A 26834-nucleotide genomic window follows, 5' to 3' on the forward strand; every position below is an offset into this window, starting at 1 on the left:
CATGCAAAGAAGTGAACACGAGCCGTGGACAGCAGGAACTTACAGTGTTTGATGTCCATATATGTTTGGGCTTAAAAAAAAAAAAAGTGCCTAATAGACCTCAAGGGATGACAGCTATTTAGTAAGGACAGGTGACAAACCATCAAATGACTATAGGTCAAACAGGCAGGACCTGGCTTGAAGAAGGGTCATTTTTGTGTAAGGAAAAAAAAGAAATAAAGAAAAAAGATAAAAAAGAAAAACACTAGGGGTCAGTCTTGTTCTAGATCTGAATCTTCCTAGCGTTTTACTTAAGAGGCAGATTTTAATCAACCAAATAATTGGAATTATTTTCTCCTTACAATGGCGTCAAGGATTATGGGATATATATGAGCTGTATGTGAAGAATGGAGGGCAGCAGCTGGAGACAAAGTATCTTCTTTTATAGACTTAAATAAATTCTAAAATAATTTAAATATGTGGCAGAGGGTTTTTTCCCCCTGACATATTATTCTACCATACATGTTTAAAAAAGATACCTCCATTTCAAAGGTGAGTTTTATATTTTTATTAACTTCTAAAATATACAGATCAGGCCTAATCACCTTCTGCTCCTAGAGAGTAGGAAATTGATTCTATATGTACAAATACAATAGTAACATAGAATCTTACATGTTAACATTTTTTCTAAAAGTTTTCATTTTATGTTGGAGAAATAATCACTCTACAAAACCACTATAATCAACTGCAAATCATCAATGACTTGAACTTTTTTTACGATTAAATTTTGTGGGGAAATACAATGTGTAACAATCTTTCTGTTTAATGTATTTTTACTAGATAATTACCTTCATATAGCTTTTTTTCTGCAATGGAACTCCTCTCTGTACACAAGATGCAAAGAGAAAGATGAGCAGACAAACCTTTGTGATTCTTGTGGCATTAAAAACACAGGACAGTTATTTTAAGTGAAATGATAATGCAAACTGAATTATTTTTTATTCACATGTTTACCATCCCAGTTGTGCCTACCTGCATCTCAGGTCTACAGAAGACCTTCCCTGGAGAATATCTCATAGTCCCTTACCATGGATTTCATCTAGGATGTGAGATTTATTTTGTACAGGCTGCTTTAAATATTTCTGCTAGGCTTTGCATTTACAGGTAGAAATAGAAAATTCTTAGTACAACAGATATTTCATATGTAGGTAAATAGCATGCTGAAGCAGGATCACAAATGCTGGTCACGTTTCTGTGGTACAGATACCTTGTTCAACAGATAGAAATGTTGCCACCATAATTTTTACTAAAGCTTACTTTAATGCAGCCTTGACTGCACTGATCAGCTTTAATGAGTCCCAACCTGCCTCACGTGAGGCCTGGAGCCACAGCCTTTGCCTGTGGGCCCAGGAATCCATTCCAGCTCTGCCCTGCACCTTCAGTTCCTTGCTGAGCTGACTGTGGGGCTCACGGGGGACCAGCTGCTCCCTGAGGGGTGGGTATAATGACTGACCAGGAGGACAAGGAAGCCCCAAAGGTCATAGCCAGTGGGATTCCACAGTTCTATCCTGAAAAGAATGATGAAATTCTGAACCTTGAATGGTGCTCTGAGCCCTAGAGGGTAATGCACTCTATTAATTCCAGCTTTTTTCCTTATCCTTTGAAATAGTGACCTTATCTGCCATGATCTAATTCTCATAACTCACTGTTCTAGATCCTTTCTCTTCCTTTGTTGGTCCTGTTATGGGAGCAAATACAGTGCCACAGGGTAAGCCAAACTTGCTGCATGCCAATTACTTTGTGGTAATATTAAATGTAGGTCATTGGATAAAAAATGGAAGTAGCAAAAAATGGAAGTTGATGCTATCCTGCTAGGTATCCAAGGGCTTTTATATCTGATGTGTCTAGTTGGTTCCAGTGTCCATATTTAAAACATAAACATAATAATGTTTCATCCATAATTAAGTCATCATTATGCAACAGAGTCTGAGCTTATGTCCATCACATTGCTCCAAAACTTGTATATATGTAAGTCAGCTATAAAATTGTATATACATTTTTGAATGGGTAATGTTTTCAGTCAAAGAGGAAATCAGTAGTTCTTCTGCTCTGTTTGGAATCCTGTTTTATGAGGTGGGAGAAATGAAAAATATAAAGTAGTTATATATAATATTTTTATATGTAATTATGTATAATATGGGTAATTACCCAAGATGTATCAGTGGCAACACTTTATATTTGTTATTTTTCTTGTACTTAATCCCAAAACAAGTTTTATTGGAAATGGATTAGTGAATTAGGTGAACAGCATAACTTTTATGAGTCTTCTGACTGTTATTTTGATCCTTATTTCCCTTTTTTTCCTCTTGTCAAAAAAAGAGAAAATGGTTCCTGGATTCTCTGTTCTGGGATCACAAAGCTACTGTAGGACCAAAGTGAATGTAAGTGGAGATCAAAAATGAGGATAGGGATTTAGGAATTGAATTAGAATCTCGGGGCTGTATCTTCCTTTACTTACACACTAAGTTGAGAGATTTTATGTCAGTTTTAGTACTACAGCTTTTTCATTTGAAACATGGAATCACAGGAAGGTTTGGGTTGGCAGGGACCTTGAAGATCATCTAATTCCTTCTGCCACCCCAGTGCTGCTGTGGGCAGGGATGCCACCACTATCTCAGGGTGCCCAGGATCCCCTGCTGCCAGCCTTGACATAACATGACACTTAATGACTAAAGCTTGTTCTACCATGTTCACAGGCAAACTTTGTTGGACTGCAAAACAGCAGTAGAATGTAATCCAGGGAATCAGTGTAACTTTGCTGTTGTATATTTAAAAAAAAATATACCAGTGCTCTCACTGAGCACTGATGTTCAGACAACGAGTGAAAGAATGGGCTGTATTGATTGTGTTTTAGGAAAGCTGTCTGCAATGTGTTAAACAAAGGTGCAAACTTATGTATTAAACATTTGCAACAGAAATATGGGTTTTTAACGTCTTGGAATTTCAGGGTATGTCTCTTTTAATAGTAACTAGTAGCTAGTCAGGAGATTGCAGAAGTTATGTGGTCTGAGTTCAATAAGCAGGAGGTAAAAATGGAAGGCTTATAGTCTTTTGCTCATGTATGTTTTTGGTTTTTTTATGGAAAGGAAATTAGTTCATATATCTGAACAGCAAAGCTACAAACCTGTGTGCAGTTAATCAAAGACGTATAAAAACTGTAGTGACATGACCACCTTCTCTCACAATTTCTTTTTACTAAAATTAATGGAGCAATAATAATTCAAGCAGAAGCATTTTCTGTTAGATTTTTTGATTTTTATTTTAAAATTATTTTGTCATCTACTGCCCCAAGTTCAGACACATTCTGTAATTTACTTGTGTTCCATGTGATTCTCACAAAATCTATATTTGTGTTGTACACATTTAGATTAGGCTTTGTGACATCCTTGTTTTGTCATCTTATGGCATTCATCTCATAGATGATTCCTAGATTAGTTACAAGGAAAAAAAAGCTAAATGCTCATTGGAACATTTTGGCATTATCTGCTGAAATTCTGTTCTTGATACTAAGTTGGGTTTTTTGAGTAATGAAACTAATGGACCTGAGTCATCTGTGAATTTATTTTCTGTTGTTGCATTTTCTGGTGCATGAGATCTGACTGAAACTTTTCCAGGGTTTGAAGTATTGTCTGAGAAGTCTGGACTGAGAATACTTCACCAGTGACAAATTGTGTTCTGCTAAAACACCATCTTGTACCAAAGTCTCAAGTTCTTTCCTTCTATTGCCCCAAAATTCATAAACAGCCTGCTTGAAGATATCTCAGTAGTTTATTCCTTTTCCAATGTATCTGAAGGTCTGTTTTTCTCTGTTCTGCTATGCCCATACAGGTGTCTCAAGTCTCTATCCACCCCAGCATTCAGGTCCAGTGTTTAATAGAACAACCATAAATGTTGCTGTCCACCTGTGTGATAACACAGGTAACTTCTTGTCAGTACTTGTAAAACCTATTGCAATTTTCTTAATTTGCTTTCTATTTTCACTTAGTTTGTTCTATTTTTTTTTTTTTTCTGAGGAAACAATGTGTTAGGACTTTGCTCTAGCCCTTGCTCTTCTCTTAATTCTCCTAATAAGCTTGTCAATTTAATCAAAATCTTACATATAATTAAATTCCTAGGCTTTTTCTGAAATTGATGACCAGATAGATAAGGTACTACAAAATATTAACTGAGTTAAACTTATGTGTGAGGACATGTCTTAGCAGATATCAGACAATTAGCAGTGGCATGTCCCTATGTCCTAGTCACAGAAGAAGTTCCAGCAACATCTTGGACACTAGTGCCAGTGGACAAAGAAACTGTTTTGGCATTCCTTTGTGCAAGGATCTCTTTCTCACCTTTTCTTATTCATGTTCTTTCTGGGCTAATCATCATTTCTCTGCTTAGCATGTCTCAGCAACTGTGATCATTTTCATTTATACATTGCATTTCTCAGTCTTCATTTCCTCTCATTCCTGGAGTGCAGACTTTCAGCCTCTGGAGATTTAGAGTCTCTCCTTTTCTCCTGGCAATCAAGGGTTTGGATTCCCTGTCCCAAGTTATCTTCTTACATCTTTACAGTGTTCCTTCTCCCCACTGCCTTGTAGGTATTACTCTGCCCTGATCTTTTCCATTTAGGAGTGTTATTCTTAACAGTTCTTTGTCTCTTTTGCTCTCACCAAGTTTTTTCTGTTCCTCTTCTGCCCTACCATTAACTGACACCTGATAATCTTCCTCCTCAATTCTGATAGTCCTCAGGAAGCTCTTTTTTTAAACCCACCACTAGCAAAGTGGAAGCTTGTCACCCAAGAAGGATGGTCAGAACTGCCAGGAGCTGAGACTGGAAAGCTGCCTGCCTTTCCAGGTAGGGGCAGCAGGGCAGAAACAGCCTCATGACCCCTCTGGGTGGCTGCAAGTGAGTAGGGCCTGAGCTGGAGCCCTTGGCATTTCCATGGGGTCTCTTGCACTGCCTGCAGTGACACATCAGAGGGGTGTTGGGCAGCTCTTGGTTTCCCTCATCTATTCTTTCTCCCTTTTCCTCTTTACTACCTCTCTTACTCCACTCTACTTGGCCTTCTCCTACTTCTTCTCTTCTAGACTTGTTTAAACGTGTTCACCAACAGTTTTCTTCTTGTATAACACTTCACTGAAGCATTCTCTTTAAAAATCCCATTATCTTAATAGCTTGCCTTTCTTGTGTGTATTTTTCTGCCTTTTCTGTCCCTTTATTTATTTTACATGTCCAAACCTGATCTCTTTGAAACAATGCACAATAAAAAAAAAGGAAGAAAGAAAGAAAGACCTGTAATACTGTCAGTTTTCTTCAGGCACCTTTCTAGTGCATTTAGTATAAGCAAAGGGAACGGAATCTCCTTGGATAAGGTAGGACACAGCTCCTGGGCTCTGCTGTGCTCATGGGCCCCTTGGCTCCCATTCTGCTTTCAGCACAGCAGCAAAAGCTAAGCAAAGGTTTTCTTCATCACCTCTGGGCTCATCCTGGTTTAGAGAGGATTGCCAAAATAACAGAGCTTGTGAAATGTGCCAACACTCTCTTCTCAGATGACCCCTTCAGTCCTTTGACACTTAACAAGGCAGCATGATCTGATCTTCAGGCAATCTCTCCTACAGCAGATCCCCAGCAGTGTCTGCGCTACTGTCTCTAGGCTGGCTCAGCGTCTCCAGCGGGGAATTTGTAGCACCCAGCCGCTGGCGTCTTCTCCTGGCGGAAGCTCAACCATTTGAAGAGAAGGGGAGGGAAAAAAATATCCCAATCAGGACGCTTGCACATGCTGTTCTCGGCTCGCTCGCCTGGGTGTTCTGCTGAAGGACTGGGACATCTGCAGAGCAGGGGGAGCGGCGGGGCCGGAGCGTGCCCTGCTCGGGGCTGGAGTTCCTGCGGCGCCGGGGGCGGTGGGTGCGCTGTGGGTGGGGGGCCAGCAGCGGGGCCGGGATCGCGCTCCCCGCAGCGCACGCACACAGACGTGATTAAAATTCAAGCCTAATGGCCTCTGGCATAAACAACATTCATCAGCCCGGGACTTGCAATGGATCTAAAGCCGCTCGCAGCAGCTCGGCAGAGGAATGCAATCGGGAAATGCACGTGAAAATGTGCAAGAAGATTGCCCAGCTCACTAAGGTAGGTCTCGCTGTTGCAGTTTTTCCAGGGAGGTGAGGCTGCCCTGGCCGGGGGTGTCAGGGAACTGTCTCCTCTGGTCCCCCTGTGTGAGAGGAGGGAAGGGAAGCGGCTCCTCTCTTCTTAGGCTGTTGCCAGAGCATCGCCGTGCACAAACTTCCCTGCGCACAGTTCCCCGGGGCGCTGCAGCCCATCCTTAGGGGTTGCCTTTGTGGCAGCCCATGGACGCCTCGCACTGAGCTGCTCTAATTAGTGCGACCATAACGGGAAGAGCAACAGCTCCGCGAAAACGCGGGGCTTGTCTGGGAGCTGTTGAGACGGATTGACAGTATCCGCTTTGCTTCTAGAATTACGAAGACTGCAAGTAATTTGACTTTTCTATGTTCTCAAGTAATATTGTTGCAAAGCTGCAGCCAACGCGTGGTGCTACAGTACAATGGTACTCTGACTCGCGGCTAATTGTTCCTGATGTGCGCAAAAAGAGCTACTTTAAATGACGTTTGTAAAAGGAGTTGGAGAAGAGACAGGACTAATATACGTCGTTTATTGTACTTAAAACTTATAGTCAATACTGAACTATTCGATATTTTCCACACCGTGATAAGAAGTAAGTGAAAGTATGTAGGAAATGGCAGTTATCTATTAACCTATTCTTATGCTGCGTCTTTTTCAGTGAGGAAAACCTATTTACTACCCTTGTTTACTAATGCAGCTTTTACATGGTCTGTAACCTCGCTGCAATTGATAGAAACTTATTAGCAATAAAAAAAAATTGAAAATACAGGTAAAAGAATAAGTCATTTAGATGTTCAGGTTAGAATGGCTTACTAGTTACAGTGCTATCATTCTCATGATAACTGTACAGGATAATGTACATCATGTGCATCGATGCATAAACAAGAGCTGCCTCTAATTACATATACTTCCTATATGACACCTTCTGTGCTATACCAATACTTCCTTTACAGGTTCTTTGATTGTATGTTTTAATAGAATTTGTGCACAATATAATCCTTACTTTTGCCCACACATTGCATAATTTTATTGCAGTATTTTTTTCAGATGTCTTTTGTTAAATTTCTACTTTTAAAGTGTGTAGGGGTTGATTTCTTTAGTTTTGATAGAATTTCCCCTCTGGATGCTTTTCAGTTATCTGAAATAAAGATAATTTATACCTGAAGCTCAAAAAATACTTCTGGAAAGCAAATAATTCTGGTTTGGAATGTGGCTTTTAAGAAGCAATGTTCTCTGCAATAATGCTACACTTACAGAGAATTCATGACACAACTGGAATTTAAATTACATGCTTTCCCTTCTGAATTCTGTGTAGACTAATGCAGTACCAACAGCAGGCATGTAAGAAGCAAAATTTGACACCAGATCAACTGAAAAATGGCTATATGGGAAATTTGTTATAGCAATTTTTGGCCTAGGAATTTTGAGAGTTCCCATTTAAAGCACTGTTTTCTTGGTTATATTACAGTCTGAATGATTATAATAAAATCCCTTCTAAATTTAAATGACCCATAGTACTTTCCTTTTTGTTTCCAACCCATATGCAATACTGCTGTGTGTTGCTGCACAGCTGCAACTTCCTGTCTCAGTGACTGTAGATTTTCACTGATGAGGAGATAATGATCTCATTATTCATCTACTCAGTGTTGTGCCAGGTGAGATGAATGCAAAATATGTAAATTAGGCATAAGATCTATATCTTGACTTCCTTTCTCTTTGTTACATAGTTACTAGGGGCCTCCTCATACTCTCAAAGGCAAAGTACATAAAGGTGTCAACAGGAACCGAACTGGCTGAGGTGATGAGTTTCTGTCCTTGCCTGTAGTGCTGATTATGCCTTAAAGTGTTGGTTAGGGGAACACAGGGATCCAGGGAATCCCAACAGGTAATTTGGGCAGAGAGTCAGAGCTGCTCCCATTCTACTGCTCTGCTATTTCTGGTTTTGTAGAGGTAGAATATAGCAAGTTGTCATCACTTCAGTCATGCATTTTTTTGTTCTGCACATTTTTGGCTGTAGCCACAAAAAATACAAACCTTTAGCAATATTTTGCTTGCTTTGAGCCACAGACCACTAGTTTTTTGTAGCTCCCTGCTCTTGAAATGGGTGTATATACATTGTATTTGATTGTAGCAGAATGCATGGCTTTGTAGTAGTTATTAAGGAATACCAATAGTGACGTTCAAACTGCTCTGTCAGCCATTGGACTCATGGCATGCTGTTTCAGGCTTTCCAGTTCATTGTACTTCTGTATCTGGTTAGCAATGATGTGGAGTTTAAGATGCATGGTGACTTTTATAAGACTTGGGGTGTCACTCCCTGCTGGCTCAGGTTATGGATTTGTAACATCTACTGGCTATTAAGGAATTTTCATGTGCTTATGGTTTCTCAGCATCGTCCTTTTTAATTGAAATAGGATGAGAAATTCAAATGAGCTCTTGAAGAAGAGTGTTGAGGATCAGCTTTCATTAACAGAGGCAGTTTGGACAGGGCTGACAGGAACTAGCTACACTACAGATATCCATGCTATTCAGGCTTCTTTGCAAGCCTCTGCTCAAACCAAACCTCCTGTTCCGGACTGCAGTTCTGAAACCAAGCCCAATATCAATACCTAGAAAGGTGACATTACCTGGTGGTCAGAGAGCTACCTAAGCCACAAAATAGTTCTGTTTCCTTCTTAGAAACAAATTCCTGGGTACCAATGGAGGGGTATTTTTTAACGAGAGAAAACAATTATTCTCAAGTACTTTTTTTCCCTCAGGGTTCATCTGACTGTCCATTGCAAATCTGGGAGCCTTGTTGTAAGAAACACATTTTAAATTGCAGTATTACTGGTCAAGTAGGTTGTTACTAAAAAATAAAGTCAAGTAGCCTGGCAAAAAGTTTGTGTATGTATGGATACTGTGAGTTGTAACAGAGGAAGAGAGTGCTGATGCAAGGAGAAGTTAATTGCTGGTAAAATACACTTGCAAACCCTTTTTTCCCTTTAGGGGAAAGAAATGTCAAAGGGAAGCAAGTGTGTTCCTCTTCCAGAAGCAGCAACGTAGGCAGATGTTCCTTAATGACTCTGTGTGGAGCAGTTCAAAGTGTTACATGTTCTGACTGCCTTTCACCAGCAGTCACTAGGAGGTTCAGCCCCTCAGCTCAGTCAGCAAGGTAGAAAATATGACCATTATTTAATAAGCTTCAGTGGAAAATCAGCTAGAAAAGCAAAACCCTCTTTCCTTCATTGATTAAGGGAGGGATGGCTGACTGCTGCACTAATATGCTCATATTTAGTTCTGTTGGCTTCACTCTTGTGGGTAGAAATTTACTGAAGTATTAACAAGTGACCTGGCACGTGTGTGAGGGCATAAACTGTGTACACCACTATAGTGTCTTGTAGCAGAGCTATATATTAGATCTTTTAACCTTTCCTGCTTTATTTGCCATAAAGCTATCAGACATTTCTTGGTTTCAGATGTGAAATATGATAAAATTTTAATGGTTTATTCTGGAAGCACCTAAGAGCTGGGTAACTCTAAAAGAGCTACCCACTTCTGTGGTCTACTCATATTCCTGTTGAAAAATGTGGCCTTTTTCACATAGTTTAAGTTTACTGACCTTGTTTGCTGTTCTCAGTAACCAGTGCTTGCAGAGGTTCAGCTGCTGTGCAGTTAGTTGTTATGCTACCAGAGCTCTCCTGTGTGCTTGAGGCTTTTTGATCTCAACTCTCCTGGGATGTATTCAATATTCTACAAAAATGAAGGAAAATAGAATAGAATAAAAACTAGGATCATGCTTTTGGAGTAACAGTATTTTTCCTTTGGGCAAGTAATATAAAAAATTATTTCCATGTAGGCAAATAGAGAGAATCTATTTATAAAACTGCTTAAATTATGTGCCAAGAAGACCAATGAAATAAGCCATCCCTATCCCTAAGTACTCTCTGATGTATTTGTTTTCATTAAATTTTTGTACAATTTGCTACCAAAGCTAGCATTATTTTTGCTTATGAGCTGATAAGAATGTGCAGGCTGGTTTCTTAACTTGTCATTACTATGTTTCTCCTTACAGAAAGTTCCTCCCCAAAAAGGAACTGTATTATTAAATGCATGTGCAATGAAATAAAATTGTGTTGATCAGCTAGTCAAAAGCAGTATTAAACCCATACTTCCATTAGGAAAAACCTAGTATCTTATTTGGATAGCTAGAAATTGTTTAAATTAATTCAAGGGATAAGAATGACATCTATGTATGGAATTACTTCCATACCTTAGAAATTTGGCACTAATTATATCAAGTTTGCAGAAAATCTGATGGTCTTATTAACTGACAACTCAAGACTTTTTTTTTTTTTTTTTAAGTATCCATGCCATGTCCCTCATATCTTCCCCTCCAAGTTTTGTCTTCCTCCTTGACTTTTCCCCCTTGACTTTTTCTCTTTATAATGGAGAGTACATAATGAATTCAAGTCTCTTTATCAATGAATACTGGTTAATGTTTTTATACAACATGTTTTGGATATTATTAATATGCAAATTACAGACAATAGGGAATAAAATATCTAATGATCCATTAATTGCACAAAGGAAAGTTGCAAGCTTATAGCTTTTTCTTTTTCATGTTCTGTCTTTTTTTTTATGGTAATATTTAAAAGTCCCTTTTTCAGTGACACTATAATAGTGCCTCTCTCCTAATATTTCTTTTAACCACCCTATATATGCAATGTGATACAATTGTGACAATTATACCCAAATTAGAAGTCAGTGCCAAGTCAGTTGAAGACATTCTCATGTAAATATTTTGAGCTGTGTATTTTAGGCTATTGAACACTCCACCGTTGAATATTGTATATAAAATACCTTTTTTTCCATCAAGTATCATGTTCTTCCTGCCCCACCCCCTCAGCAATCACATCCTCATTAGTTAAAAGATTTTCTATGTTTTATTAAAACAGCTGTAACACTGAGGTAGAACTCCCTCTGTTGCCACCTCTACAGTCATATTTTAAACATGTTAAGTGTCTCACTGTTTTACCAGATTGTCTTTAGTCTGGTTCTGAAAACTACTTAACCTGTGTTTTTAAGTAGAGGCTGATAGACATATGAGTTTTGGATGGGTTTTTTTTTGGCTTGTGCTTAAAGCTGGAAGGAAATCTGTGAATGTATTTAGAGCAGTACCAAGTCTGAATTAATTTATCCAAACCCCCAGTGGGCACAATCACTCAAACTTCTCTGTGCTGGCTCAAACTTGGCATTTTATTTCATGTGTATTCATTTGTCTTTCAAAGCTTGGTGACAGCAGAACAGACACAACTCTGTTACTGAGGAAATATTACCTTTATTTCAAAAAGAAACTACAAACTGACTGCTTTCAAATAGGGATTTTTTCCCTTAAGTTAATGAACTGGCTGAAAATCTTCTGAAGGAAGATGATATTTTTTTAATGTGGTTGTCATTCAGAACTTTGTCTGACTTTGTTTTTAGGCACTTAAACACAGTTTTAACTTATAACAGGTTACTACCAGCAAAGTCTTCTGTTTTAATTATCTTTGGAAGCTACAGCACTGTAGCTGTAGCACTGACTGGTTGAAACTATATAACTCTCTTAGAGGGTTATAGAAGTGCTACCTTTAAATGTAAATATGAGCATGCAGTTGATTATTTTACTTTTTTTCATTCAGCAAGAGAGAACTACTAGAATTTAACAACAAGGCTGTTAAGAACTATAGCTAATACTTTTACATATTTTACAATGTTGAAATATTTTTGCTAAGATACTGATATGCCTTAGTATTTAATAAAAATAATGAATTTTCTGTAGACTACAGGACTTACCAATGCAAAAAAGCATTGCTGCTACACTCTTTGCAGACTGCTTCCACTTTTTCTGATGATAAATAATGGTTAAGCTTTCTTGGTTTTATGATCATTGGTGCAATCCCAGAATGTGTCCAGCATATGCTTAATAAGAGTATCTTCGAAATGGGAATGTAATGGCTGTATTCAATCTATCTCCATTTTACTGTTACAGATGTTTGTGTAAAAATGTCCTGGGTACATCAGTGATGGTGTAGTATTATGATGTGTGTTATTATGTAGCCCTTCATAACACTATTTTGACTTGGGGTCTAATGATGCTGCTTTGAAAATGAGGACAGAAACTGAAAGAAAAATATCTTTTAAAAAACACTATGCTGAGGTCTGTCTGGGACAATAGCCTGATTCTGATTGTGCCCAGAGAGTTACAGGAATATGACATGCATCTGGTGTTCTTGTCAAAAGTTTCATTGCCTTCATTGATCTGTGAGATTTTCCAGACTGGCAGAGTATTTTAATACTTCCTTGCCGTAACTGGATTTTTATTCAATACATTTTACAATCACTTCTTGAATCCCTGTGATCTTTTAGTTGAATTTGCTTACAGCAGCAAGAATTTAAATTTTGGTGCCTGTAATAGCAGAAACTGGTATTATAAATTCATAGATACCTGAGGGTTCTGATGGGTTTTTTTCTTAACTAGCAAAGTATCTAGAATGTGTAAAGAAATATTTTAAATTTTAAAAAATCCTCTCTGAGAATGCAAACTACAGGAGAGTAAGAATTTGGTCCAATCTGTATAATGCTTTAGTTTGGATTAGGAAGAAACAGGACTCATTTTATCTATGCTTCTCATAGATCTACATAAAGGGCAAAAACTTGCAATAAATATTGTGTTTTAAATGAATTATAATATTTGTTTCTACAAAACCATGTATTTGTATTTGTTTGGGAAAAACTCTTCCACTTCGAGCTGTAATTAAATCAACAGTTCTGCAACTTACATTTGCAAGACTTTCAAATCATATTATATTTAAAGTAAATACTTTGAAAGATGGGAATCAAGTGAGAGCTTACTTGACAACTCTCTTTGAGTACTGTACTTATTGTAAAATTGAACAATGTTGCTTTATTGTAATTGGCAAATCAGAAGATATTTTGGAGGCATAAAATTTCAGGTAAATATCTAGAATAATTTAAAAAATCCAGCCAAACAAAACTCTTGAAAGCACTGAACAGGTGTCTGCAATTTAGACTCTTTGAAGTTCTTTAAAAGTCTGGGATGGAATGAAACATTTCACAAAATACAGTGTTAGTCTGGCAAATGAATTCTGTCAGTACTGTGTTTAAATCTGTTTGATGAAATGCATTAGCTCATATTTTTGAAGCATAATTGAGATCAAACTTCTATGAGTTTTAGATAGGTTTAAATCCTAGAAGAGCTTGACATGTAACAAAAACCAGTGCTAAATTATCAGTGAATTTCATGCAAATAAGGTCTTTCTTTAATTCTTGAATTGACACAGAATTGATTACTTCAGTTGTGTATTAAAAATCCACCTAATTTACAGTGACAACAATGGACAGAGGACATAAATTTGTCAGACTGATCCTCTACTTCTTGCACATTATACATCTGACAGAGTGGTTAGACATAGGCAAACAAATTCAGTCATTCTGGAGACATTTTTGTGGTTTATACAACACAGATTAGTCTTATGACAGTTACTGCAGTCAAGAAACTTCCTGGACTCCCAATTAACTTTTGTGGTTCTACAGCATATTTTTTTCTGTGCTGAAATTATTAATGTCTTTTTTAGCACCTGCTCTGCTTGTGGAAATATTCTTGCAATATAGTTTTACCTTCCTAATTCTTAAATTGCCTGGCAGCTGTTCTTGTGGCTTATTAGAAGCTGTAAAATAGAAATGAGGGACAACTGGATGCCTCTTTAGTAAAATTTAGGCCAGAGCTCATTTTGTGTTAGATCACACTTGAGAGATTAGGTGCAATACATAAACCACTAAAGTACCATTTTCTATGTTCAGTATTACACTACATCAAGCAGAAAAAAAACCGGTAAAAGATGGGACCAAATAAACTAAACTAAAGGGAGGAGGAAACAAAGGGAGTAGCAGAAAGAGTCAAAAGTGTGCCAAAATATATTGGAAACCTGTAGACATTTTATGCTTATGCTTTCTTGATACATTTTAGTATTTCATTGTATTTTTGGACTGATTGTAACACATGGTATGTGTAGGAAAAGGGGTGATATATTCAAATTTGAAGAATGTAAGATCAACTTGCCCTCTTTTACTGTGAATCTCTAGATAAGGCAAGCCTGAGACAGTTCCAGGAGGGTGAGACATTGCACCATGAGCTTCTGCCCCAGAGACATCAGATCTTGTAAACACAGGTGGATTTCATACAGAGCCATTGGCTGCCCTTGTGCTGCACTGCCTCTTCCAGGGTTCTGCAGCACAAGGTAGCTAGGAGACTCTTCCAGGGTCTCAAGGGCTTTATTATCATGGATGAAAGGCTATAGATTCACCCTGAAATAAAAGGAAACTTTCTGGAGCAAAATCCTTTTTTATTATCGTAGTTAGGATTCATTCTGGTGTAGGATACAAGCCATGCACCTCTTTGGGATGTTTGGAGTGACAATTTGTTTAAAGCTTCTCTCATTCTACACAACACTACATATGTGTTTATGTTATGAACATTTGGTGCAAGTATTTGGATGCATGGAATTATTCCTGTGCTTCCAGGGAACTACTAAGAATGCAAGGAGAGAGCTGAGACTTCATTCTTTAGGTCCCAGGTCATGCCTTAGAGCAGTATCATTTATCATTTACCACCTATGTATGAAATCAGCACAGATGTAAAATGGGATCAGCATTGTAGGTAATCATAGCCTAGGCCTGTACCTTAATTAAAAGACATTATTCTTCAGTGTTAGAACATGATAGACTGATTAGAATATTAATTAATGAATTGTGGGAGGCGGGTTTATTTTCTAGAAAACCTGTGGAGTTGGTGACAATGGAGGCTAAGGGATAAAGAAGCCATTTGTTTAAATAACTGAAGTTATTTTTGATAATTTCTCTGTCCTTTGCTTTTAAAGAGACCATTTAAGGCTGATGTGTTTATCAGTACCTCACACTGCCCTGCTCAGCAAGTAGACAGGATGAATTCAAAGTGAAAAGGAGGTGATGCATGGAGTCACCTACCTGGCATCAGTGAGCATCTAGCAAACTAGCAAACTTCTTCCTTAGAAATAGAAGCTTGTCTCCTTCCCTGCTTTGTGTAGAGTGATGCTGGGAGTACCCTGTTTGACACCTTCATCCAGGGCCTCTTCTCATTCTTTTGGGATTTTTTGGTGTTTTTTTTTCTTTTTTGCTTTTAACTCTTTTTTTTTTTTTTTTTTTTTTTTTTTTTTTTTTTTGTCAGGGAGGTTTTGTGTCTAGTAGCTTGGGCCTGAAGGAAGAATATTTATGATCTTTTGCTTTTCTTAGATTCATCTTAATATCATCACTCCACCTACCAAACCAAATTGTCTAATTGTCTTATTCAGCTAGAAAAGCAACCTGCTAGAACCATTTTTTTCATTATGACAGTCAGGTTCCTCTAAGAATGGTATTTAACACTACTGTGGGAAGAGACCAATTTTTGGTTTGAATGCTTTAACTCTGCCTTCGCTGTTAAGGTGCAGTTGAAAGTTTTCTTTTTCAATTTGTTTTGTTTTGTTTGTTTGTTATTTTATATCACCATAAGAAAAATGATAAAGGAAATGCTATTTAGATTTACAGCATTTGGAGGATTAAATAGGGCAAATAAGATGGATTCACACTGCACTGTTAATATTCAAGTGTATATGTGTAATAATTGTTTTACCAACCTGCCATACAACACCCAGGTGCTATAAATTCAGTACACTGTTTCCCAATCTGTTTGGTTTTGGAGAGCTGTGAGGAGGCAGAAGCCATTGGTATTATGGTAGTGCCTCCCAGAGCAGTGATGTGCTCTTTTCACTTGAAAGCTGTTCTGCCTGTACTGTCAAATGATCAGTTTTAGAGCTGCATTTTAAAAGCTGTTTATCAACATAGCTGTTAAGGGATTTATACCACATTAGTGTACACTCACAATGTACAGGTCTGAAATAATTTTTCAGTATTTTTCCTTTCAGCACATAAAGCACCGGATTCATCTCATATAACTCCAGTCTTCAAAATGAGGTATCTGGAATAGGAATATAGGAGCTATATTCAGTAGGGAGTGAAAGGGAAGGGTTTAAATTTCATAAAGTAGAGAGCAGCAGCCGTCTCAAAATTAAATCTTTTAAGAAGGTTAAGATATGGAGAAGTCAATTTCAGCACTCAAGCTTGAAGATTAAATTTAAGGGCATGCAAATCAAAATGCTTCACTGTGGTTCTAGCCAGTATTGAACAGAAGTGTAGGATTCATAGATGGGGCAGGGAGGCCAGGTTCTTCCATGGTTTTAGATAACTCACCTAAGGTGCTGGTGGTAGTCGAATGCTTAGTGGAATTTGGGAAATCTGTGTGATTAAGTCAGATTTTAGAGGAATCCTGAACACAACATAGCATGAGACAGGCCATGGTGACTTACTAGATAACTTTATCATTGAGTGAAAGTTTGAGTCACAAAGGTTGGATGTTCATTTCCGTTTTAGTGGTGGAATGAAATACAGAAATGTGATCATCAGCATCTGACCTAGTTAACTGAAGAGTTACCCAACCTAATTACTGGTCATTCAGTGTGGAAAATGTGGGCAAGAATAATCTTCTTGGAGTTTTTATGTCTGTCTCCTGAATGGATAAGAACTGTTCATAGATGATTTTAGCTAGTGAGATGAAGAAATCTCCTCAGTATGCTGTAACTCTTTCCATTTCAAAGGGAAATGCTTAAAAATAACTGAGAGGAATTAATGACTTGTAATCTTAGGCCCCAAAATATACTTATCTAAATGTAGACAACTTCTTGTCTGGTGTTCTTCTGAAATAGGATGCTGTTATTCTGTTTTGTCAAATATTTATCAAGAAATATATTCAGATTGTGTTTTCCAATTGTGACTTTTAAAGGCTTCTGTACCTAATTCATTACTGCCAGGGAGGAATCTGACTATACACAAGATTTATTTGTGAATTTGCTTTAATTTATGGTTGACTGAAATGCAATGTGTTATTCATATACAAATAGCACAAAAAATGGTTGGACATAGATAAGCAAATTCAATAATTCTGAAGATATCTTCAGAATTTGGACTTACATAACAATTACAGGCTTGTGACATTTATTCTGGTCAAGACACTTCTGAACTCTAAATTGAGACTTGCCCTGGTAAAGGCTTGAAAATTATAGGGCCACAACTCTAGCATAGTTAAAGAATTGATTGTCTCATTGTTTTTATATTTATTTATCTACTTACTTAAGGCTATGATTTTCTCAAACATTGTCTAAGAATCTTTTCATTAACTTCTGTGGGCTCAGGCCAGACTGAAAATATCTGTCAAAACTTGTGTACAAATTCCAAACGTACTTTTTTAGAGCAGTAATTTATCCCTAAAAAACCCTAACCAACCAACCAAGCAAGTCAAAAGCCTTCCTACATAATGTGTTGTTCTCCTTAAGTTAGATAACTTTATCTAGTAGAAACTGGATTAGCTCCCACATGTCCTAGTGGAGGTCTGAAAAGACAAGCACGTGTCTTTTCAAGGCAGCTATTTTGTTGTGCAGTTATAGCTGTAAATTTATGCAGTATGTAGCTGTGAATTTAAGTTGGGCATTTATTCTTCCTTTCAGGCTACTGTGGGCTTCTAAAAGTGTTTTCTTTTTGAAGCAGCAGTAGAGTGCTTGTACAACAGCTTCTGTGAGAGATAGCTGGTGTATGTTATGGTAACAGATGAAGCCTGCTTAGGGTAATATGGTCTTACAGTCATGAGAATTCTTATTCTGCATTTTATAAAAGAAATAAAGCATTAAAGGGTTTAAATCAGTTTTTTGGAAAAATTGCTTATCGTTATTAGAGATTTGCTTGAATCTGCTAAAAGCAGTTTTGAGATTTATAGCTGTTACTGAAATTATGGGGGGGAAAGACCCTGAAACGTTGCCTGAACACTTCTCAGAATTAAGTCCAAAGATGCTTGGAGTTACCTACCCTGCAATACCTACCCTGAAATGCTGACCAAACTGACTTGTCAGGAATGTGATTCCAGAAGTGCATCTTCCATGGTGTTTTGACAGGAGTGGAAAATTTAATCTGCTTTTCATACTTTCATTTACATCAATAAGTGATTTTGGTCCACATGAACAGCATGTCAGGAGCTCAGGTTTCACTGTTCAGATTTGCCACTACTGGTCCCCAGCACCTGGTCATGCTAAAGGCAATGTGGCCTTTAGTACTCCTGCTGCACTGAAGGGCAGATGGACTGGACTTCAAATAAGGAGTCAGTTAGCTAGAGAAGGAGCCCAACTTCCTTCTTTGTATTAGAGATCAAACTAGCGATGTGAAGTGACAACTTGCCTAGAATAAAAGAGAAATTTCTGACAAAAAATAAAATAAAAAAGAAATTTCTGTCAAAAAGTTAAAAAAATACTTTGACGCCTTTTTTATAAGGTTTTTCAGTTGATAATTGTCCCTTCTGTTCCTAGTGAGAAAAAACCCCCTAAACAACACAAAGAGCCAGCACCACCAGAAAAATATTAATCTGTAGCAGTAATTCACTTTTAGTGTTTAACACCTTGATAAATAGAGGTACTGGATTAAAGGTTATTGCTGACAAGATACTTTACTTTTCTGTTTTTCTTGTTCAATAGGTGATATATGCTCTGAACACTAAGAATGATGAACATGAGGACAGTATACAGGCTTTGAGAGAGGCTCATGAAGAAGAAATTCAGAATATTCTTGCTGAGACAAGAGAAACAATTCTCCAGTGTAAAAGCAAAGCTGAAGAAGAACAGTTACTGAGAAAGCATATTCAGGCCCTTGAAATTGCAGTAGCACACCACAAGAGATTGAAGGAAGAAGCCTTAGCAGAGTTAATATTGTGTAAAAGACAAGCAGAAGAGAAGGAGTCAAGAACAGAAGAGAAACAAGCACAGACAGCAGCAGACACCACTGCAGGCTTTGAAAACAAACTTTCACATTTAAATCAGGAGTCTGATGGACTGCTAAATGACTGTAAAGCATTTAGAGGAGAAAATCTAGATAAAAAAGTAAATTTAGATGAAAAATGTAGTATGAAAAGGCACACTGCAATGAATGAGATTGAAAACCTGAAGAGCGAGAACCAGAAAACAACTGAAGAATATATTCAGAAAACAAGAAAACTGCAAGCCCCTTGTGAGATGGAAAAAGAAACTTTGAAAATAGCCATGCAGCAATCTGTGATAGAAACAAACTGTCAACAAGGAGAAACAGAGCAAAAGAAGAGCTCAGAGACTGAGGAAGGCTTTTTGCTGCAGCAGGTAAAGAAGCTGGAAGCAGACTTAGAGGAGAAAAGCCAGAAGATAAATGAGAAGAAGAAGCATTCCCAGAAGCTGAAGGAGCGAATACAGGTAGAGTTAATCCCTATCTCTGCCTGAGAAAGTGAAAATTACAATCCTTTAAAATTTGGGAGAGGATGGTCTTTTAAAGATCATGTTGATTCAAATGCTTTTTAAGTAGTAAAGCAGTTTTAACAGCTTAGAATGGAAATAGGAGTGATATAATGCTAGCAGCTTTAAAGAAAGAGTTAAGATGATTAGTAACTCATTAGGAGAACACTTTGAACACTATAATTTGTATTCCTTGAGAGAGGAGTGAAGTCAAATTTATCTGTTGGCGGAAGAGAGTTTTACTTCTTTTGCCCAGAAATGTGACAAGAGCAGCAAGCAGGCACTCCTGCTACCTATGTATGTTTGTTGAGAGAGTACATTCTCCTTTTCCCTTGTGATTGTGTCCTGGATTGCCACTGTCTTTCCAAACTAAGACAGGTTGCCAATAGCTCAGTGCATGGATACAAAGAGGGTTAGATATGAGACCTGAGCTGGCAGTTTAGGAATCAAGTTTTTTGTGTGACTCTTGCAGCAGTGGCTTGTACCAGGTGCCATTTATTGAAGTGTCCTTTACACTTGTGAAGTTTTATGTGCTGAGCCATGAGACTTTGGCCATTGGTTCTCACCTTGCACTTTGCCTGCTCACTGTTGTGTATCTCACACATTTGCAGCACAGCTCAGCAGACCCTTCCTGGTTGCATCATGTGTCAGATGCAGTTTCAGAGGTTGGCATGTCATGGGAAATCTGCCAAACAGCTGCTTTTGGTACATAAGGTCAGAGTGCAGGAGAGATGCTGATGGTCCATGCTGAAATTGAAGCACCCAGCCATGCTCTCATCAGTTCAACTTCCTTCTGATTATTTTGATCCTTTACATCAGATAAACTCACCTACCAGACATGCCCCCAGCCCTATGACAGAAATCTTGTATATTAGGTAAGAAAACAGCTTGAAGGTCTAGATTTGAAGTATTACAAAATAACAAAAATGGTTCCCTAATAGGAAAGAAGATTTTCTTCCTTTAGAGGAAGAGAGCCCCAGAATTCTGCAGGGAGCAGGGTCAGCCCAGTCAGCTGTGTTCTTCCAAGGCAGTTCTTCACCCTTTCCACCATCTGCCCTCACATCTTGCTTGCCACTATTGTTTTGCTGACAATGTAGAGTTCTGAGCTACTTCTTTTAGGATGTTCTTACAGGGAGTTCAGCCTTCAATACACTCCCTACAAGATCAGAGGATGAATTGAACACACCTTCCCCAACATCATTCAGATTTCATTGTCTCAGCGTGTAGATCTGTAGCAGAACAACCTCTATCTTTTACAGAAAAGATAGAGGATACAAAGTGTAGAGGATACAAAGATGCAGATAAGCCCTTTTTTAAATTGAGTCAATCTTTAATATCTGTTTAAATACTAAAAAGTATCCTGGGTTCTTTAGAAATTGGAAGCATTAGAGGGGAAGAGAGAAAGGAAGATTTTGATTTTTTGTCTGTGGATAATGTGGTGACATTCAGGGAAAATTAAGAATAAACACATGAAAATTTATGCACGTGGTTAACTCTTCTGATTTATTGTATAAGTAATGCAGTAATTCAGGAACAAATAATGTAAAATATGATAGGAAGTGGAAGTAACAATGTGATGTCATTAGCAATTTATTTTCTAAATTCAGTTTCAGCTGGATAAAACTGAAATATTTTCTGAAGGACATATGCTCAACTCGTACATTTCAAATCCTCTAAATCTGTGGAATGAGGCTGATTTACATACCACTGGAGCATGTTGCCTTGAATCTTTGAAAAGATACTCTCAGACTAGGATAAATCTGGAAGGAGGGAAAGAGTTAGACATGATGTTGTTTTCTGTTTCTTTCACAGTTTGAACAAAAAATTGTAAAGTTTCTCCTTTCTAAATTGACTATTTTTTATGCCACCATTAAATACAGTTTTTCAGACTTCTATGGACGATGGCAGGCAGGGAAGTAGAAACATCACTCTAATCAGAAATACCTTTGTGCATTAGTAAATACTAGCAGGAAAAGCTATTATAAGGCTTGAAAGGTGAAAGGACAGTTGATTCAATAAGATGAATTTTCCTGTTTTCTCCTTAGAGTATGCCAAGAGGTTTGAGACCTTTCGATGAAAGGCATTGCATTAGTACACATTTATTTTTACTGCTGTAGAAGGGAGAATACAAAGGTTGACAAATCATTAAGTCTGATCTGTTCAGTCTAGTTTTGGAAGAATTCTGGCATATATACCAGAGGTAAAAGTAACAAGCTTACCTTGAAGTTTTGAGCTTCAGAGAGTGTTAAATACAAGTTAGTTTTAACCCTGAGGTTTTACTTGACATTCATATAGGAAAAAATGGCAGTTTTATCTGAGTGAGTATTGCAGTATTATGCTAGACATCTGAAACTGCAACTAGAACCTTCAGAAATAGCACATTCAGTATGATTCAATTTTTTTTCCATTAATAATGGAAAGACAGCTCCCAGCAAAGTCTGGGGACAAGAAGTCCCAGCAAAGTAGGGCACAATTTTTTCTGAGTTTAGGCATCTGTATATGGATTATGTTACAAACTTTTGTATTTCAGCAACTGAAAAAACCTTAATTAATATTCATTAGCTTTTGGCATAAGCTTTCATTATTAGAAGTTGTCATTATTCAAATTATTTGAAGTATAGCCTATTTCAAGTTTAGGATAATCTCAGACATCTTTTAGATGGTAACTATTGATGGGTATTCATTTTACAATGATGCCAACTATATGTGAGGGAAGGGCTCCACATCACAAATATTCTGGCAGCAGAGACAGTTTAAGGGTATAGAAGAGCAAAAAAAAAGCATTTAAATCAGTTCTGTAGATGATTTATATCATGGAACACCAGGAGAGAAAATGACCATTTATTTCTTATTACAAGAGAATTACATATGTAATAAATGTGAAAGTAATGTCATGCATATTTTAGGATTTGGAAGTGTAGCTTAAGCGAACACAGCAAGAAATTCTGGGATCAAAATGTATAGTGAAAAAAGAGGAAGAAGATCTAAGTGTAGTCAAAGAGAGAAATTCACATCAAGAAAAGGAAATCCTGCATAAAGCAGGTAAGATGCTCATTAATGTCATTCTAAAGTATTTCCCATGTTAGTAGTCACTGATATTGGAAATTCTGCAAGTTACTTATGCTACTTGAAATGTAAATTTTGGTACCACAGAAGATATGGAAGCTGTATTGAATTCCCAAAGCAAAGCTGTTAAAAAGTAGATGAACTGAAACATCAAATAACGCAGCTGTAGCAAATGACTTGTACCACAGAAAGTCAGGAAGAGAGCAACTCTGAAGATGTGCAAGAGCTTTAGCAGGTGATTTGCTCTCAAATATTCAAAGACATGGCATACCAAAAGTACTGAAATCAATGCAGGTTTTTTTACAATTGATGGCTTTATTGTACAGGAGTCAGTCCTGTGAGATTCCCAGATCCCTGAGCTCATTCAGTGGAACATTGACTTGTGTTCATAACCTGAAGTACCTGAGCTCCTGCAAAGACAGCAAAGGAGTCCTTGGGCTAAAGCAGGGCATAGTGTTCAACTGCTTCTGTAACCAAATCCTTAAAGAGAACAATGTCTAAGGCATACTATCTCTGCTGAGGTCAAGCTGGAATACTGATTTATTTATTTTTAAATATAGGAAATGGTTATTCTGAAAAGCTGTGCAGAAATGATAGCAGGAATAAACTCAGTAAAATGAGCAATGTGTGTATCCTGAGAGTACCCTCTGTACAATATCTCCCCTTAAGCAACTGTTCAGCCCTGAATCTTTTCTACACTTTTTAGTTCTCTTTAACTATTGTTAAGCTACCATTTAGGAAAATTAGACTTGGCATCACAGTCAGCAAATCATCTACTGTACTTTTTCACAGGACTAAGGATGTCCTTGAGGGAGCCTGCGTGGTTGGAAGTGAGTTACACACCCAAGCTCAAACCAGAACTGCAAAAAATCCCAAATCATTCCTAGACTGCAGAAAAGGCTTACCATCTTGAATCAGTACAGTTCTACATTTTTAACTAAAATAAAGCTAATATTTTTCAATACAGTATTGCTACCTAAATAGCATTTTCACTACAAAATAGACTACTGTGATCCCAGAGTTCTACCCTGAGGGGTTTTTTGTACAATATATCTAGTGTCTTTTATAGGCTATGGAAACTGTAGCTGTTTACAAGGAGGGTATGAATAAAAGAGAGAACCTTCTTTGTAAAATCAAGCATAAGTCCTATAAGGAAAAGATTTATCTGAAGGAATAGCTGGTAAAAGGAATGGTAGATCATGTAATAAAGGCTACAAAGGAAATCAGGCCAGTCTAAAACTTCATGGAATATGAAAAAACCAAAAACCAGAAGGTAGGAATTTCTTCTATTTATAGATGCTTTAATTCATCTGGTTTTAATCTTATTGGTCACAGCAACATCATTTGAATTATGCTCACTGTCTTGCTACAGAAAAAAAAATCAGAAAAAGGAAAAAAAAGGTCAGACTGATTTATTTCTGTGAAAAGCTCTGAAGACAGGTGAATTTATCCTTGATGGGATAACTGGCCTTCTTAGCAATACTTATCCTTGCATTTTTTTGCATGTGGAAGTTGGAGTGTTTTATAGAAGATTCTTCCTGAAGAAGATTGTATTGGGCATGTTGTTCCAATTCCTGAGTTAAATTTTCATGGGCTGCTGCTGTGAAACACTCAGATAAATTTATTTAATCAGAATTTTTCATTAATGAGGCAGAGAATCTAGTTCTGCAAAGTGTTGTTAAATTAATTCAGAGTGCATGTGCTACCAGTGAAATTGCAACTATTTACAATGCATGCATGCGAACATACATACATATAAATATGTGTGTCTCTTTAACTTTAGTCAGAAAGAAGGCTCATCTCCTTGCATATCCAAACAGCTTACCTGAGCAATACTTTTTTTCCAGTGTGTTTTAAGTGGGGAAGCTGTTATTTTTTGTTGTTGATATGCATTAGCAGCAGTTGACTTAAGAGATTCTTCAGAGAATTTCACTTTCATCAGAGCTGCTGTCTGTGACTGAATCCTTTGGCTTTAGGAAATTTGCAGTCTCTAATGTTTTTGTGCAGTAGGAACCTAAGTGTGAGCTGAATTCTGTTCAAAGGGAGGATAACTTTGAAACATATGTTTTAATGATTCGTGGAGCTCCCAAGTCAGTGCATGTCTGTGATTTGCCAAATTTGAGCATAAGCTAAGGGGGAAGTTAGGTTCTGACTCCTAATGGACTTTGATGTTCATCAAAGGTCTTCTCGACAGAAAAAGAAGGTTAATTTCAGCAGTTTGTAGAATGGGATAATAAGGCTACTGGTCAAGTGGTTTTTAGATCCTTCTTGGTGCTAAGAATGAACTTCCACCCATTTTCTGTAGTTAACACTGCTATAACTTTCTGAGTTGAGTGTTTATTTGAGCAGCTGCTGTCCCTAAATGTTGAGCTGCATAGTACCTGCCCAGTCTTGGAGACTAGGAATTGTATTTAGTGCTTGCCAAAAGAATTAAAGTCCATGAAACTGCTGGAGTTTATACGTTTATACAATCTTATTTCTCAATTCTCAAAATTGAACCTGGGTGAGTAAATTATTTTATCTGCTTGTGGAATGGCTCACTTTTGATCAGTATCTGAAGATGCAATTTTTCAAGGTGCAGTTAAACTAGTGAAGCCTCATGGAAATTGCTTTGCCTTTTATATAGTGTATTCTACTTATTATTATCTTGTACATGTATTCTTAAAATTATGCCAGGCTGAAGGTCTTCATGTGAGTCAGATTGAATTTAAGTATCAAACACTTCATACTTTAGAAAAAGGCATACTAGTAGATATTTATCTTTTATAGGCAATAAATATTATTACTTATAATAATATCTTTTTAGATAATAATATTAATTTAATCGGGAAAATATTGAGTTAGTAAAACGAACAAAATTACAATTTTTCTCATTATTGATGCTGTTTATATCCTCTTATTCAACGAAGTCCTGTAACAGCTGTTAAGGAAGTGTTGTATCTATTTTCCCAGATAGAAAAATTAGGATACAGAGAAGAAAGTCAGTTGACAGAGTTGAAGTGGGAATGTTGCACCTGATCTTCACATTTTAATCAAAAAGACACATCTGCTCCTTTTTGTACAGGCAAAACTAAAGCTAATTCCTCCCTTGCAATATTCATGTATCTGTTTAATTCCATCCTTTAATTGTTACCTAGGTTTTACACGAAGGGGTGTGAGAGGGAGCTGTACAGGATGGAGGAGGTGTTAAGTAGTTATTTTTTTCTGTTTCCTTCATTTGTAGTGCATGAAGACACTTTAGAATGTTTTTTGAGTTAGCAAATTTGCACAGATAGGAAGAGCAAGCACACTAATGAATTTGTTGTGTGTATCAGTTCAGGAAGTTTCTAGAGGTTGCACATTCAGTCTTTCAACAAGTAATTGCTAACACTTACTACAAACAATTGCTACAAGCTCTTGGTCACTGTCTTGCAACTTATGCTCTCATTGATTTTTTTAACTATTTCCAGCAACATGGTGATTATATAATCCTCTTTTTTTTTTTTTTTTTTTTTTTTTTTTTTTTTTTTTTTACTTATCATTTTTTTCTTTATGGATGCTGTCAGATATTGCTTCCTATTGATTCTCTTTGCACTAATTGCCCATTAGTCATCTTGTTATTTATATGGCCAATGTATAGTTACAGTTTTTCAGGTCTTGTGAGTGACTCTTGCATACTAAATTCTTTTTGAAGATTCATGCTACTCTAGGCAAAACAGTCTGACTCTTCATGCTGTACAGTTTTACACCTTAGGGAAGCTTTCAGTAGAAGATTAGGATAATGTGAGCTGTATTGTCTCACAGTAATATTAGAAGGAAGCAAACCAAACTGTTTATATATTTTAAATTAAATAACACAACTGACATTAATTGACCGTAGCATGTACTGTTGTGCACACTGCTGTATTATCTAGGTTAATGTAGAAGAAGAGTGTTCTTTTTCATGCTGCATGTTTTGTCCCATCTGTTGCATGCTCTTGTCTTTTCTTCTTTTATTTTTTTAGGAGCTCCAGACACAGCTAGATGAATTTAAAAGAAAATCTGAGTGTGAACTAAAGCAACTAGAGAAAGAGAAAGAAGTTCTTACTGGGAAACTTCAAAACTCTTCACTGGAGGTAAACTGGGCATAAATGTAATGCAGTAATAAAAAGTCTCTTCATTTTTCATCCCATCTGTGAGATTCTGGATTAGATTTTAATAATATTTGTTGT

At 37.1% G+C, this 26834-nt stretch overlaps 1 protein-coding gene across 3 annotated transcripts in view; it reads left to right on the forward strand.

Moving 5' to 3' along the window:
• The first annotated feature begins 5959 nt into the window (after window positions 1–5959).
• The window catches only part of FAM184B (family with sequence similarity 184 member B), a 36286-nt gene continuing 15411 nt past the window's right edge, over window positions 5960–26834 (forward strand). For all 3 annotated transcript variants that reach the window (XM_059470777.1, XM_059470778.1, XM_059470780.1), the window contains exons 1-3: window positions 5960–6151; window positions 18796–19539; window positions 26628–26738. In XM_059470777.1, the coding sequence (XP_059326760.1) occupies window positions 6017–6151; window positions 18796–19539; window positions 26628–26738 (990 nt within the window). In that variant the 5' untranslated portion in view covers window positions 5960–6016. The remainder of the gene's footprint in view (window positions 6152–18795; window positions 19540–26627; window positions 26739–26834) is intronic.

The sequence above is a fragment of the Ammospiza nelsoni genome, chromosome 4 (assembly GCF_027579445.1).
Source record: "Ammospiza nelsoni isolate bAmmNel1 chromosome 4, bAmmNel1.pri, whole genome shotgun sequence".
NCBI lineage: Eukaryota > Metazoa > Chordata > Aves > Passeriformes > Passerellidae > Ammospiza > Ammospiza nelsoni.